Here is a 14938-nt window from a genome sequence, read left to right as displayed (position 1 = left end):
GCCAGGGAAGCAAAAGGGCCCAGGGGAGCCCGCTTTGTCTCTAGGGGTATGTCTACACTACCACCCTAGTTCAAACTAGGGTGGTTAATGTAGGCAACCGGAGTTGCAAATGAAACCCGGGATTTGAATTTCCTGGGCTTCATTTGCATCTCGCCGGGCGCTGCCATTTTTAAATGTCCGCTAGTGCGGACTCCATGCCGCGCGGCTACATGCGGCATGAACTAGGTAGTTCGGACTAGCCTTCCTATTCCGGCACAGGACGTGCCCAGAGACATGTAACCTAGCAGTGATTAGCATCTCTGCTCTGGGCCAGCCCAGGAACGTGGGGACATGCGTGTGCAAGGCGCTGCCCGTACCAGTGCTATGCTCGCCCTTCTTAATAAACCCGGGGATGGCAGATGATAAAGGACGGGCCCAAGTGAGCTCTTCGGGTGAGATCCGAGGTAGGAATCGCCCTGGGACTGTGGCTGGTTCCTTGGGACGGGGAGAACAACTTGGGGTTGGTGAGATGGGGTGGAACCTCTCCCCTGTGTGAGGGGGGCTGGGGGGGCACAGGGAGCACTGGGGTGTCTGAGGGGAGGTGGGGGGCTGGGGGGGCACAGGGAGCACTGGGGTGTCTGAGGGAGGTGGGGGATGGGTTATAACCTCTCCCCTGTGTGAGGGGGCTGGGGGGGCACAGGGAGCACTGGGGTGTCTGAGGGGAGGTGGGGGATGGGTTATAACCTCTCCCCTGTGTGAGGGGGGCTGGGGGGGCACAGGGAGCACTGGGGTGTCTGAGGGGAGGTGGGGGATGGGTTATAACCTCTCCCCTGTGTGAGGGGGGCTGGGGGGCACAGGGAGCACTGGGGTGTGTGAGGGGAGATGGGGGATGGGTTATAACCTCTCCCCTGTGTGAGGGAAGGCTGGGGGGGCACAGGGAGTACTGGGGTGTCTGAGGGGAGGTGGGGGATGGGTTATAACCTCTCCCCTGTGTAAGGGGGACTGGGGGGCACAGGGAGCACTGGGGTGTCTGAGGGGAGGTGGGGATGGGTTATAACCTCTCCCCTGTGTAAGGGAGGCTGGGGGGGCACAGAGAGCACTGGGGTGTGTGAGGGGAGGTGGGGGGATGGGTTATAACCTCTCCCCTGTGTGAGGGGGGCTGGGGGGCACAGGGAGCACTGGGATGTCTGAGGGGAGGTGGGGGATGGGTTATAACCTCTCCCCTGTGTAAGGCGGGGCTGGGGGGCACAGGGAGCACTGGGGTGTCTGAGGGGAGGTGGGGGATGGGTTATAACCTCTCCCCTGTGTAAGGGGGCTGGGGGGCACAGGGAGCACTGGGGTGTCTGAGGGAGGTGGGGGATGGGTTAGAACCTCTCCCCTGTGTAAGGGGGCTGGGGGGCACAGGGAGCACTGGGGTGTGTGAGGGGAGGTGGGGATGGGTTAGAACCTCTCCCCTGTGTAAGGGGGGCTGGGGGGGCACAGGGAGCACTGGGGTGTGTGAGGGGAGGTGGGGGATGGGTTAGAACCTCTCCCCTGTGTAAGGGGGCTGGGGGGCACAGGGAGCACTGGGGTGTGTGAGGGGAGGTGGGGGATGGGTTATAACCTCTCCCCTGTGTAAGGGGGGCTGGGGGGCACAGGGAACACTGGGGTGTCTGAGGGGAGGTGGGGATGGGTTATAACCTCTCCCCTGTGTAAGGGGGCTGGGGGGGCACAGGGAGCACTGGGGTGTCTGAGGGAGGTGGGGGATGGGTTATAACCTCTCCCCTGTGTAAGGGGGGCTGGGGGGCACAGGGAGCGCTGGGGTGTGTGAGGGGAGGTGGGGGATGGGTTATAACCTCTCCCCTGTGTGAGGGGGCTGGGGGGCACAGGGAGCATTGGGGTGTCTGAGGGGAGGTGGGGGATGGGTTATAACCTCTCCCCTGTGTAAGGGGGGCTTGGGGGCACAGGGAGCACTGGGTGTCTGAGGGGAGGTGGGGGATGGGTTATAACCTCTCCCCTGTGTAAGGGGGGCTGGGGGGCACAGGGAGCACTGGGGTGTCTGAGGGGAGGTGGGGGATGGGTTATAACCTCTCCCCTGTGTAAGGGGAAGCTGGGGGGCACAGGGAGCACTGGGGTGTCTGAGGGGAGGTGGGGGATGGGTTATAACCTCTCCCCTGTGTGAGGGGGGCTGGGGGGCCCAGGGAGCTCTGGGGTGTGTGAGGGGAGGTGGGGGATGGGTTATAACCTCTCCCCTGTGTAAGGGGAAGCTGGGGGGCCCAGGGAGCACTGGGGTGTGTGAGGGGAGGTGGGGATGGGTTATAACCTCTCCCCTGTGTAAGGGGGGCTGGGGGGCACAGGGAGCACTGGGGTGTCTGAGGGGAGGTGGGGGATGGGTTAGAACCTCTCCCCTGTGTGAGGGGGCTGGGGGGCACAGGGAGCACTGGGGTATCTGAGCGGGGGTGGGGGATGGGTTATAACCTCTCCCCTGTGTAAGGGGGGCTGGGGGGCACAGGGAGCACTGGGGTGTCTGAGGGGAGGTGGGGGATGGGTTAGAACCTCTCCCCTGTGTGAGGTGGGGCTGGGGGGCACAGGGAGCACTGGGGTGTGTGAGGGGAGGTGGGGATGGGTTATAACCTCTCCCCTGTGTGACGTGGGGCTGGGGGGCACAGGGAGCACTGGGGTGTGTGAGGGGAGGTGGGGATGGGTTATAACCTCTCCCCTGTGTGAGGGGGCTGGGGGGCACAGGGAGCGCTGGGGTGTCTGAGGGGAGGTGGGGATGGGTTAGAACCTCTCCCCTGTGTGAGGGGGGCTGGGGGGGCACAGGGAGCACTGGGGTGTCTGAGGGGAGGTGGGGGATGGGTTAGAACCTCTCCCCTGTGTGAGGGGGGCTGGGGGGCACAGGGAGCACTGGGGTGTCTGAGGGGAGGTGGGGGATGGGTTAGAACCTCTCCCCTGTGTGAGGGGGCTGGGGGGCACAGGGAGCACTGGGGTGTCTGAGGGAGGTGGGGGATGGGTTATAACCTCTCCCCTGTGTGAGGGGGCTGGGGGGCACAGGGAGCACCGGGGTGTCTGAGGGGAGGTGGGGGATGGGTTAGAACCTCTCCCCTGTGTGAGGGGGGCTGGGGGCACAGGGAGCACTGGGGTGTCTGAGGGGAGGCGGGGGATGGGTTATAACCTCTCCCCTGTGTAAGGGGGCTGGGGGGCTCAGGGAGCACTGGGGTGTGTGAGGGGAGGTGGGGGATGGGTTATAACCTCTCCCCTGTGTGAGGGGGCTGGGGGGCACAGGGAGCACTGGGGTGTCTGGGGGAGGTGGGGGATGGGTTATAACCTCTCCTCTGTGTAAGGGGGGCTGGGGGGCACAGGGAACACTGGGGTGTGTGAGGGGAGGTGGGGGATGGGTTATAACCTCTCCCCTGTGTAAGGGGGGCTGGGGGGCACAGGGAGCACTGGGGTGTCCGAGGGGAGGTGGGGGATGGGTTATAACCTCTCCTCTGTGTAAGGGGGGGCTGGGGGGCACAGGGAACACTGGGGTGTGTGAGGGGAGGTGGGGGTGGGTTATAACCTCTCCCCTGTGTAAGGGGGGCTGGGGGGCACAGGGAACACTGGGGTGTGTGAGGGGAGGTGGGGGATGGGTTATAACCTCTCCCCTGTGTGAGGGGGCCTGGGGGGCACAGGGAGCACTGGTGTGTCTGAGGGGAGGTGGGGGGATGGGTTATAACCTCTCCCCTGTGTGAGGGGGCTGGGGGGCACAGGGAGCACTGGGGTGTCTGAGGGGAGGTGGGGGATGGGTTATAACCTCTCCCCTGTGTGAGAGGGGCTGGGGGGCACAGGGAACACTGGGGTGTGTGAGGGGAGGTGGGGGATGGGTTATAACCTCTCCCCTGTGTGAGGGGGCTGGGGGACACAGGGAGCACTGGGGTGTCTGAGGGGGGTGGGGGATGGGTTATAACCTCTCCCCTGTGTGAGGGGGGCTGAGGGGCACAGGGAGCACTGGGGTGTCTGAGGGGAGGTGGGGGATGGGTTATAACCTCTCCCCTGTGTGAGGTGGGGCTGGGGGGGCACAGGGAGCGCTGGGGTGTGTGAGGGGAGGTGGGGGATGGGTTATAACCTCTCCCCTGTGTGAGGGGGCTGGGGGGCACAGGGAGCACTGGGGTGTGTGAGGGGAGGTGGGGGATGGGTTATAACCTCTCCCCTGTGTGAGGTGGGGCTGGGGGGCACAGGGAGCACTGGGGTGTGTGAGGGGAGGTGGGGGATGGGTTATAACCTCTCCCCTGTGTGAGGGGAGCTGGGGGGCACAGGGAGCACTGGGGTGTGTGAGGGGAGGTGGGGGATGGGTTATAACCTCTCCCCTGTGTAAGGGGAGCTGGGGGGCACAGGGAGCTCTGGGGTGTCTGAGGGGAGGTGGGGGATGGGTTATAACCTCTCCCCTGTGTGAGGGGGCTGGGGGGCACAGGGAGCACTGGGGTGTCTGAGGGGAGGTGGGGGATGGGTTATAACCTCTCCCCTGTGTGAGGGGGCTGGGGGGCACAGGGAGCACTGGGGTGTCTGAGGGGAGGTGGGGGATGGGTTATAACCTCTCCCCTGTGTAAGGGGGGCTGGGGGGCACAGGGAGCACTGGGGTGTCTGAGGGGAGGTGGGGGATGGGTTATAACCTCTCCCCTGTGTAAGGGGGGCCTGGGGGGCACAGGGAGCACTGGGGTGTCTGAGGGGAGGTGGGGGATGGGTTATAACCTCTCCCCTGTGTAAGGGGGGCCTGGGGGGCACAGGGAGCACTGGGGTGTCGGAGGGGAGGTGGGGGATGGGTTAGAACCTCTCCCCTGTGTGGGGGGGGGCTGGGGGGCACAGGGAGCACTGGGGTGTCTGAGGGGAGGTGGGGGATGGGTTATAACCTCTCCCCTGTGTGAGGGGGGCTGGGGGGCACAGGGAGCGCTGGGGTGTCTGAGGGGGGGTGGGGGATGGGTTATCACCTCTCCCCTGTGTGAGGGGGCTGGGGGCACAGGGAGCACTGGGGTGTCTGAGGGGAGGTGGGGATGGGTTATAACCTCTCCCCTGTGTGAGGGGGGCTGGGGGGCACAGGGAGCACTGGGGTGTCTGAGGGGAGGTGGGGGATGGGTTATCACCTCTCCCCTGTGTAAGGGGGGGCTGGGGGGGCACAGGGAGCACTGGGGTGTGTGAGGGGAGGTGGGGGATGGGTTATAACCTCTCCCCTGTGTAAGGGGGGCTGGGGGGCACAGGGAGCGCTGGGGTGTCTGAGGGGAGGTGGGGGATGGGTTATAACCTCTCCCCTGTGTAAGGGGGCTGGGGGCACAGGGAGCACTGGGGTGTCTGAGGGGAGGTGGGGGATGGGTTATAACCTCTCCCCTGTGTAAGGGGGGCTGGGGGCACAGGGAGCACTGGGGTGTCTGAGGGGAGGTGGGGGATGGGTTATAACCTCTCCCCTGTGTGAGGGGGGTTGGGGGGCACAGGGAGCACTGGGGTGTCTGAGGGGAGGTGGGGGATGGGTTATAACCTCTCCCCTGTGTGAGGGGGTTGGGGGGCACAGGGAGCACTGGGGTGTGTGAGGGGAGGTGGGGGATGGGTTATCACCTCTCCCCTGTGTGAGGTGGGGCTGGGGGGGCACAGGGAGCGCTGGGGTGTGGGGGGGATTTGCCGGGGAGGCTCCCTGGGGCTCCGTGGGGCCAGTGCAGAGCCCCGCCCGGCCCATTCCCAGGCCCACTCACCTCGCGCTCCACGTGGAGCCGGGTCTCGTGCGCGGGGGCGTGGCTGCCGATGAGCGGCTCCGTGACCGCTGGCTCCCCTTCGCCCACGTGGTTGGCGCCGTGGTGATGCCCCAGCAGGGAGCCCAGGCTGCCGGCCGAGATGTTGCGGGGGAAGAAGTCCTTCTCGTCGCTGGGGTGGCTGCGGGACAAGGCGGGGAAGCGTCTGCTTGTCAGGAGGGGGGATGGGGGCCGGGGGGCGGCTGGGACGTGGGGGGCTCCCTGGACTCCGGCCAGCCCACACCCGGGGGCCACCCCCCTCACTGCCCTGGGGCCGAGTGGCTGAGCCTGCCTGGGAGCGGCTCCGAGGCGGGAGCAGAGCCAGGATGCCAAAGGGCCGGTGCCCCTCACCCCGCCCCTGGGCCTGCTCCCCAGTGATGCCCGGAAGGGTACCGGGCCCGCGGCTCCCTCCCGGCGCGGGGCAGCTCACCTGTGCTTGAGCAGCAGCGCCCGCAGCACGTTGGCGCGGTCCTCGGCCCGGATCTGGTCCGAGATGATCATCTGCTCCACCACCTGGTGCGCCACCCCCGGCAGCGTCTTCTGCTCCAGGTCCAGGAGCACGGCGCCTGGGCGCAGCCGCGCGGTGAGCACCCGGCCGGGCCACAGCCGGGACACGTGGCCACTTCCCGCCTCCCCTGGCCCGCGACAGCCCCGCCCCACCCCAGGCCACGCCTCCTCCTGCCCCCCAGCTCCCGCACCTGAGCCCCCATCTGCTCCGCTCCCCCAGCCCCTCCACCACAAGGGCTCGACGGGCCCCCCAAGGAGCATGGCCTGGGGGGGGACAGCTCTGCCGGCTGCTGCCCTCTTGCCCCTCCGCCCCATGGCATTTGGGGGGGCGCTGCTCCTTCGTGCCCCCCCACCTCGTCCCTGCCTGCCCCACCCAGCCCCCCAAGCCGCAGCCAGACCCTGCTGGAGCCCCCTACCCAACCTGCTGGGAGCCCTCCCCAGCTGACCCCAGCTACAGCATCCTGCTCTGGCCAGGGGGCTGCCCCCTGGAACCCCCCACCTCCTCCACGCTGCGCCCCACTGCTGCCCCCTGGCTGCCGTGGGGCAGGCTGGGGCTGCTCCCTCCCACCCACCCACCCACCGTGGGAGAGGGTCTTGCGCAGCTCCAGCAGGCTACGGAAACTCAGCGAAGCCACGTGGGGCTTCCCCCAGCGGTCGGTCTCCTCCTCCACGTCCTCCTCGAACTTGATCCAGCGAGCGGTCTCCTTCCACTGCAGCTCCCGGTTCTTGTCCGCCACCAGCTCGTTCAGCTCCACGAAGACCTGCCGGGGGGGTCAGCAGGGCCTGTCCCCGGGGGTCTGCCCCCCGGCGCCCCTTCCCCAGCCCCCCGGCCCTGCCCCCCGGCGCCCCTCCCCTGCCCCCCGGCCCTGCCCCCGGCGCCCCTTCCCCTGCCCCCCGGCCCTGCCCCCCGGCGCCCCTCCCCAGCCCCCCGGCCCTGCCCCCCCGCGCCCCTCCCCTGCCCCCCGGCCCTGCCCCCCGGCGCCCCTTCCCCTGCCCCCCGGCCCTGCCCCCCGGCGCCCCTCCCCTGCCCCCGGCCCTGCCCCCTGCGCCCCTTCCCCTGCCCCCGGCCCTGCCCCCCGGCGCCCCTTCCCCTGCCCCCCGGCCCTGCCCCCCGGCGCCCCTTCCCCAGCCCCCCGGCCCTGCCCCCCGGCGCCCCTTCCCCTGCCCCCCGGCGCCCCTTCCCCAGCCCCCGGGCCCTGCCCCCGGCGCCCCTTCCCCTGCCCCCGGCCCTGCCCCCCGGCGCCCCTTCCCCTGCCTCCGGGCCCTGCCCCCGGTGCCCCTTCCCCCAGCCCCCGGGGCCGTGTACCTCAGACAGCTCCCCACCCCCAGACCCTGCCCCATGGCCCCCCATTCCCTAGACGCTGCAGTTCTCCACCCCCTAGACCCTGCCCCATGGCCCCCCATGATGGCATGGGGATTTTGTCCACTCTTGTCATCCTCTGTTCACTCCGGGTTTGCATTCACTGGTGGTTTTGTTGTGCTGGGCTGTTCTGGAGTAACTCCGTGTGTGTGTGCCTCAGTTTCCCCAGGCCCTGCAGCACTAGCTGCATGAGGAGGGGAGGCTGGCACGGTTCACTGGGGAAGCGTGTCCAGTCTCAGGGTACGTCTACACTACAGCGCTAGTTCGAACTAACTTAGTTCGAATTAGTTAATTCGAACTAAGCTAGTTCGAACTAACGCATCTAGAACTAAAAACTAGTTCGAACTAGCGTTTTGCTAGTTCGAACTAGTAAGTCCACATTGAGTGGACTCTGGACAGGGCTTAAGGATGGCCGGAAGCAGTGCCGGCAGGGCATAAAAGGAGGACTTAGAGCATGGAGATGCTGTCTCAGGCTAGCCGAGGGCTGCGCTTAAAGGGTCCCGACCCCACCCCGGACACACAGTTCTAAGGGGTGCCCCGCTTGCAAAGAAGTTCTGGCTTGGAGTGCCCTGAGTGCCCACACTGGGCACATCACACCACTCGGCCATCAGCCCGGCTGCACTTGCCGCAGGCTGCCATCTGGGGAGAGGGAGTAAGTGGGGGGCTGCAGGAGAGCTTCCACCCCCAGAAGCCCGCAGAGCCAGCCCAGTCCTCCCCATCGGGGGCTCGTACCCCATTCCTCCCTCACCTCCTTCCACTTACCTTCCCTAGCCCCCCTTCTTATTGATGTACAAAATAAAGATAACGTTTCTTCCAACATTGACTCTGTCTTTATTGAACAAAACTGGGGGGGACTGGGAAAAGGAGGTGGGAGAGGGGAAGAGAAAGGCTGGGAGAGGGGAGGGCAACTAACATGATCAGGGTTGGGAACAGGTCCCAGATGAAGAAAGGCTACAGAGACTGGGACTGTTCAGCTTAGAAAAGAGGAGACGGAGAGGGGACAGGATAGAGGTCTCTAAAAGAAGGGGTTGGGTGGAGAGGGTGCATTCAGAAAAGTTCTTCCTGAGTTCCCATAAAGAAGGACTAGAGGACACCAAAGGAAAGGAATGGGTAGCAGGCTTCAAACTAGTAAGAGAAAGTTGTTGTTCTTGACAAAGCAAATAGTTAACCTGTGGAACTCCTTGCTGCAGGAGGCTGTGAAGGCTACAACTAGAACAGAGTTTAAAGGGAAGTGAGATCAAGTCATGGAGGTTGGGGCCATGGAGTCCTATTAGCCAGAGGGTAGGAGTGGTGTCCCTGCCCAAAGTTTGTGGAAGGCTGGAGAGGGATGGCACGAGACAAATGGCTTGGTCATTGTCTTCGGTCCATCCCCTCCAGGGTCCCTAGGGTTGGCCGCTGTTGGCAGACAGGCTACTGGGCTAGATGGACCTTTGGTCTGACCCAGGACGGCCATTGTAAGCTCAGGGCTCAGTGTCGGGGGTCTCAGTGGACCCCCTTGATTTTCATGCACACCTGGTCCTGGGTGGCCAGGCTGGCAGCTCTCCTGCCCTAGACGGCCACTTTCCTGTGCCTAGTGCGGAGATCGTGGACGAGGTCCACGATGTCCGCACTAGCCCAGGAAGGTGCCCGCCTCTTGCGGTCCAGGGCAAACTCCCGGGAGCCGCCAGCCTGGTCCCGGCAAGAGGGGGTGGGCTGGGGGGCATCGGGTCGGTGGCTCTGTGCCGTGCCAGGTGCAGGGTCTGCTAGCTGGGTGCTGGCAGGCTTGCACCTGGCACGGGCACCGTAGCCAGCCCGTGCCCCTTTAAGGGGTCCGGGGCCGGGAGGGGGGCATAGAGTTTCCCTGGTGTTGGCCAGAGTGGCCACCAGGGAAACCTGGGGAGGGCTAGCCTCCCACTAGTTCGAACTAAAGGGCTACACAGCCCTTAGTTCGAACTAGCTAGTTCGAACTAGGCGTTAGTCCTCGTAAAATGAGGTTTACCTAGTTCGAACTAAGCGCTCCGCTAGTTCGATTCAAATTCGAACTAGCGGAGCGCTAGTGTAGCACCTATTAAAGTTAGTTCGAACTAACGTCCGTTAGTTCGAACTAACTTTGTAGTGTAGACATACCCTCACACACCTGAGGCCCAGGTGAGGGCAGGTGGCACCTCGGGCCTGGAAACAGGACAAAGCAGGGGCGGGTGGCCTGGGAGCGGGAGTTAGTTTTCGGCTGGCTGGGGCAGGAGGGAGCCTCGCTGGTTTGGGGGGCCAGGGCCAGGCCGCTCTTTCCCCCCCAGATGGATTGTACTGGCTGCGCCAGGTCCCTGTAACAATTCTGAGCTACGCTGTGTCCCTGGGACCAGCACACCTTCTCTGCTACCTGCCGCCTGAGCGTCCCATCTGGCTGCGGGTGGGGGCAGGGCCTGGGGACCCCCCACACCCCGTGACAGCCCCAGACCCCATGGTTCCCCGCCCCAGTCACCTCGTGTGGCTGCCGGTCATGCTTCCTGGGCCGGGCACTGGGCTCCGCGTGGCCTCTGCTGGCGTGGACGACCTGGGCCTTGGCGCTCTTGCGCACCAGGTGCCGGCGCACGGCGGGCACATCCTCGAACCGGTGGCCTGCGGGGAGATGGGCAGCAGTGCTGAGCCTGGCGCAGGGGGCCAGGGCATGTCTCAGCGGCAGCTTCTGCCCCTGCTGGCCCAGGCGACAGAGCCACGGGTCACCGCCTGCCAGCAGGAGGGAGGCAGGGATCACACACTGGCCCGCCTGTGGGGAAACATGGCAGGGGGCCTGTGGGGAGTCTGCCAGACCCTCCGCTCTGGACCCCAGGGGACCGGTGGTGCAGCCAGCGGGTGAGGAGCACGACTGACTATCCTCCCGTCAGGCCCACGCCCCCCGGGGCCCTGCGGGCCGGGCACTCACTCTTCATGTAGTCCAGGTCGGCCGAGGCCAGCGTCTGGGCCTCCGATTCGTCCGTGGGCACCTTCTGGTACTGGGCCTGCTCCACCCCCGTCATGCTGCCGATGCGGCGCCGCTCGTTCAGGTTGTAGCTCCGGTGCCCCGGCTGGGCCTTGGGAGCCGGGCGGCCTGGGGAGCTGGGCTCATCCGCCCCACGCTCCTCCGCAACCCTGAGGCTGGAACAGGCACCTGCCTCAGCCGGGATCCAGGCTGGGCCCCCTCACTGATTGCCGGCCCCTGAGCCCAGCCCCCGGGCTCCCTCTGCCAAATCCCTGCCTGCCCCGCCCCTGACGCTTGCTCACCTGGCTCCCTGGCGGTCCTTGGCCACACTGCCCCCACCCGGCCCCAGCGGGGAGCTCGGCAGAGATGTTGGGGTAGCTGGCTGCTCTGGGCCGCGCTCAGCAGCCTCATCCTCCTGCAAGAAGAACTGGGAAGGGACACAGTGTGGGGCAGAGCATGGGTCTGAGCGTGGGGCGGAGCATTGGGCAGAGCGTGGGGCAGAGCACGGGTCTGAGTGTGGGTCTGAGCGCGGGCAGAGCGGGGGGAGAGCGGGGGGCAGAGCGCGGGGCGGAGCTGGGGAAGAGCAGGAGGAGAGCGGGGGGGAGAGCACAGAGCGGAGTGGGGGGAGCGCAGGACGGAGTGGGGGGAGAGCGCGGGGCAGAGCGGGGAGAGAGCGCGGGGCGGAGTGGGGGGAGCGCGGGACAGAGTGGGGGGAGAGCGCGGGGCGGAACAGGGGAGCGCGGGGAGAGTGCAGAGCGGAGCAGGGGAGAGTGCGGGGCGGAGTGGGGGGAGCGCAGGGCGGAGCGGGGGGAGAACATGGGGTGGAGCGGGGGGAGAGCACGGGGGGAGAGCGCGGGGCAGAGCGGGGAGAGTGCGGGGTGGAGCGGGGGGAGCGCAGGGCAGAGCGGAGCGGGGGGAGAGCGCGGGGGTGGAGCGGGGGGGCTGCAGGGCGGAGTGGGGGGAGCGCGCGGGGCGGAGTGGGGGGAGAGCGCGGGGCGGAGTGGGGGGAGCGCAGGGCGGAGCGGAGTGGGGGGAGCGCAGGACGGAGTGGAGCGGGGGGAGCGCAGGGCGGAGCGGGCGGAGAACATGGGGTGGAGCGGGGGGAGAGCGCGGGGTGGAGCGGGGGGGAGTGCGCGGGGGGCGGAGCAGGGGGATCGCAGGGCGGAGCGGAGCGGAGCGGGGGAGAGCGCGGGGCGGAGCGGAGCGGGGGGAGCGCAGGGCGGAGGGGGGAGAGCGCGGGGCAGAGCGGGGGAGAGCGCAGGGGTGGAGCGGGCGGAGAACATGGGGGTGGAGCGGGGGGAGAGGCGCGGGGGTGGAGCGGGGGAGTGCGCGGGGCGGAGCAGGGGGGATCGCAGGGGCGGAGCGGAGCGGGGGAGAGCGCGGGGCGGAGCGGAGCGGGGGGAGCGCAGGGCGGAGTGGGGGGAGAGCGCGGGGCAGAGCGGGGGGAGCGCAGGGCGGAGCGGGCGGAGAACATGGGGTGGAGCGGGGGGAGAGCGCGGGGTGGAGCGGGGGAGTGCGCGGGGCGGAGCAGGGGGAGCGCAGGGCGGAGCGGAGCGGGGGAGAGCGCGGGGCGGAGCGGGAGCGGGGGGAGCGCAGGGCGGACCGGGGGGAGCGCGGGGCGGAGCGGGGGGAGCGCGGGGCGGAGCAGGGGGAGCGTGAGGCGGAGCGGGGGGGGCGCAGGGCGGAGCGGGGGGAGAGCACAGGGGGGAGCGGGGGGAGAGCGGGGCGGAGCGGGGGGAGAGCAGGGCAGAGCGGGGGGAGCGCGGGGCGGAGCGGGGGGAGCGCGGGGCGGAGCGGGGGGAGCGTGAGGCGGAGCGGGGGGAGCACAGGGCGGAGCGGGGGGAGCGCGGGGCGGAGCGGGGGGAGAGCACAGGGCGGAGCGGGGGGAGCGCGGGGCGGAGCGGGGGGAGAGCACAGGGCGGAGCGGGGGGAGCGCGAGGCGGAGCGGGGGGAGCACAGGGCGGAGCGGGGGGAGCGCGAGGCGGAGCGGGGGGAGCGCGAGGCGGAGCGGGGGGGGCAGGGCGGAGCGGGGGGAGCGCGAGGCGGAGCGGGGGGAGCACAGGGCGGAGCGGGGGGAGCGCGAGGCGGAGCGGGGGGAGCGCAGGGCGGAGCGGGGGGAGCGCGAGGCGGAGCGGGGGGAGCGCAGGGCGGAGCGGGGGGAGCGCGGGGCGGAGCGGGGGGAGCGCGAGGTGGAACGGGGGGAGTGTGGGGCGGAGCGGGGGGAGCGCAGGGCGGAGCGGGGGGAGCGCGGGGCGGAGCGGGGGGAGCGCGGGGCGGAGCGGGGGGAGCGCAGGGCGGAGCGGGGGGAGCGCGGGGCGGAGCGGGGGGAGCGCGAGGCGGAACGGGGGGAGTGTGGGGCGGAGCGGGGGGAGCGCAGGGCGGAGCGGGGGTCTGAGCGTCTGCTCCGCCTCCAGCCCCGCTTGCTGCTCCTGCCGGGCCCTCGGGCCCCCAGCCCTGCTCCTCACCTGCACCCCCGTGGGCAGCTCCTCGGCCCAGTGCTCAGACTCCGTGTCGCCAGCGTCATCCTCCTCCTCCGCCTCCTCGATGGTGGGCGTTTCCCCCGGCACGGACGCCCCCCGCCGCGGCGCCTTGCCCCTCGGCACCCCCTTCTTCCGGCGGGCCCCGGGGGGCAGGTGCGTGGAGAGCGGGTGGTGAATGTGGTGGGACGACTGGCGGTGATCTGGGCAAACAGGGGGCACAGAACTGAGCTGGGGAGGGACCTTGCCCGCTTGACCCCGCCTGACCCGCCTGCCTGATCCCTACCCACCTGCCCCCTCCCCGCCTGACCCCGCCTGACCCGCCTGCCTGATCCCTACCCACCTGCCCCCTCCCCGCCTGACCCCGCCTGACCCGCCTGCCTGATCCCTACCCACCTGCCCCCTCCCCGCCTGACCCCACCTGACCCGCCTGCCTGATCCCTACCCACCTGCCCCCTCCCCGCCTGACCCCGCCTGACCCGCCTGCCTGATCCCTACCCACCTGCCCCCTCCCCGCCTGACCCCACCTGACCCGCCTGCCTGATCCCTACCCACCTGCCCCCTCCCCGCCTGACCCCACCTGACCCGCCTGCCTGATCCCTACCCACCTGCCCCCTCCCCGCCTGACCCCGCCTGACCCGCCTGCCTGATCCCTACCCACCTGCCCCCTCCCCGCCTGACCCCGCCTGACCCGCCTGCCTGATCCCTACCCACCTGCCCCCTCCCCGCCTGACCCCACCTGACCCGCCTGCCTGATCCCTACCCACCTGCCCCCTCCCCGCCTGACCCCACCTGACCCGCCTGCCTGATCCCTACCCACCTGCCCCCTCCCCGCCTGACCCCACCTGACCCACCTGCCTGATCCCTACCCACCTGCCCCCTCCCCGCCTGACCCCACCTGACCCACCTGCCTGATCCCTACCCACCTGCCCCCTCCCCGCCTGACCCCGCCTGACCCGCCTGCCTGATCCCTACCCACCTGCCCCCTCCCCGCTTGACCCCGCCTGACCCACCTGCCTGATCCCTACCCACCTGCCCCCTCCCCGCCTGACCCCACCTGACCCGCCTGCCTGATCCCTACCCACCTGCCCCCTCCCCACCTGACCCGCCTGCCTGATCCCTACCCACCTGCCCCCTCCCCACCTGACCCCGCCTGACCCGCCTGCCTGATCCCTACCCACCTGCCCCCTCCCCGCCTGACCCCGCCTGACCCGCCTGCCTGATCCCTACCCACCTGCCCCCTCCCCGCCTGACCCCGCCTGACCCGCCTGCCTGATCCCTACCCACCTGCCCCCTCCCCGCCTGACCCCGCCTGACCCGCCTGCCTGATCCCTACCCACCTGCCCCCTCCCCGCCTGACCCCGCCTGACCCGCCTGCCTGATCCCTACCCACCTGCCCCCTCCCCGCCTGACCCCGCCTGACCCGCCTGCCTGATCCCTACCCACCTGCCCCCTCCCCGCTTGACCCCACCTGACCCGCCTGCCTGATCCCTACCCACCTGCCCCCTCCCCGCCTGACCCCGCCTGACCCGCCTGCCTGATCCCTACCCACCTGCCCCCTCCCCGCCTGACCCCGCCTGACCCGCCTGCCTGATCCCTACCCACCTGCCCCCTCCCCGCCTGACCCCCTGACCCGTCTGCCTGATCCCTACCCACCTGCCCCCTCCCTGCCTGACCCCGCCTGACCCGCCTGCCTGATCCCTACCCACCTGCCCCCTCCCCGCCTGACCCCCCCCTGACCCACCTGCCTGATCCCTACCCACCTGCCCCCTCCCCGCCTGACCCCCCCTGACCCGTCTGCCTGATCCCTACCCACCTGCCCCCCCTGCCCCCTCCCTGCCTGACCCCGCCTGACCCGCCTGCCTGATCCCTACCCACCTGCCCCCTCCCCGCCTGACCCCGCCTGACCCACCTGCCTGATCCCTACCCACCTGCCCCCTCCCCG

At 69.1% G+C, this 14938-nt stretch overlaps 1 protein-coding gene across 4 annotated transcripts in view; it reads right to left on the bottom strand.

Moving 5' to 3' along the window:
* SLC4A2 (solute carrier family 4 member 2) overlaps positions 1-14938 on the bottom strand; it is a 118203-nt gene that overhangs the window by 20927 nt on the left and 82338 nt on the right. For all 4 annotated transcript variants that reach the window (XM_089776867.1, XM_089776868.1, XM_089776869.1 and 1 more), the window contains 7 exons: positions 12982-13196; positions 10819-10943; positions 10481-10692; positions 10040-10176; positions 6802-6982; positions 6145-6280; positions 5679-5856 (listed from right to left, as the gene is read on the bottom strand). In XM_089776867.1, coding sequence (XP_089632993.1) covers positions 5679-5856; positions 6145-6280; positions 6802-6982; positions 10040-10176; positions 10481-10692; positions 10819-10943; positions 12982-13196 — 1184 coding nt within the window. The remainder of the gene's footprint in view (positions 1-5678; positions 5857-6144; positions 6281-6801; positions 6983-10039; positions 10177-10480; positions 10693-10818; positions 10944-12981; positions 13197-14938) is intronic.

Source organism: Pelodiscus sinensis, chromosome 2 (genome assembly GCF_052426305.1).
Source record: "Pelodiscus sinensis isolate ZL-2025 chromosome 2, ASM5242630v1, whole genome shotgun sequence".
In the NCBI taxonomy this organism is placed as follows: Eukaryota; Metazoa; Chordata; order Testudines; family Trionychidae; genus Pelodiscus; species Pelodiscus sinensis.
Note: the sequence above shows the minus strand (reverse complement) of the source record. Positions and strands in the feature narration are given on the sequence as shown.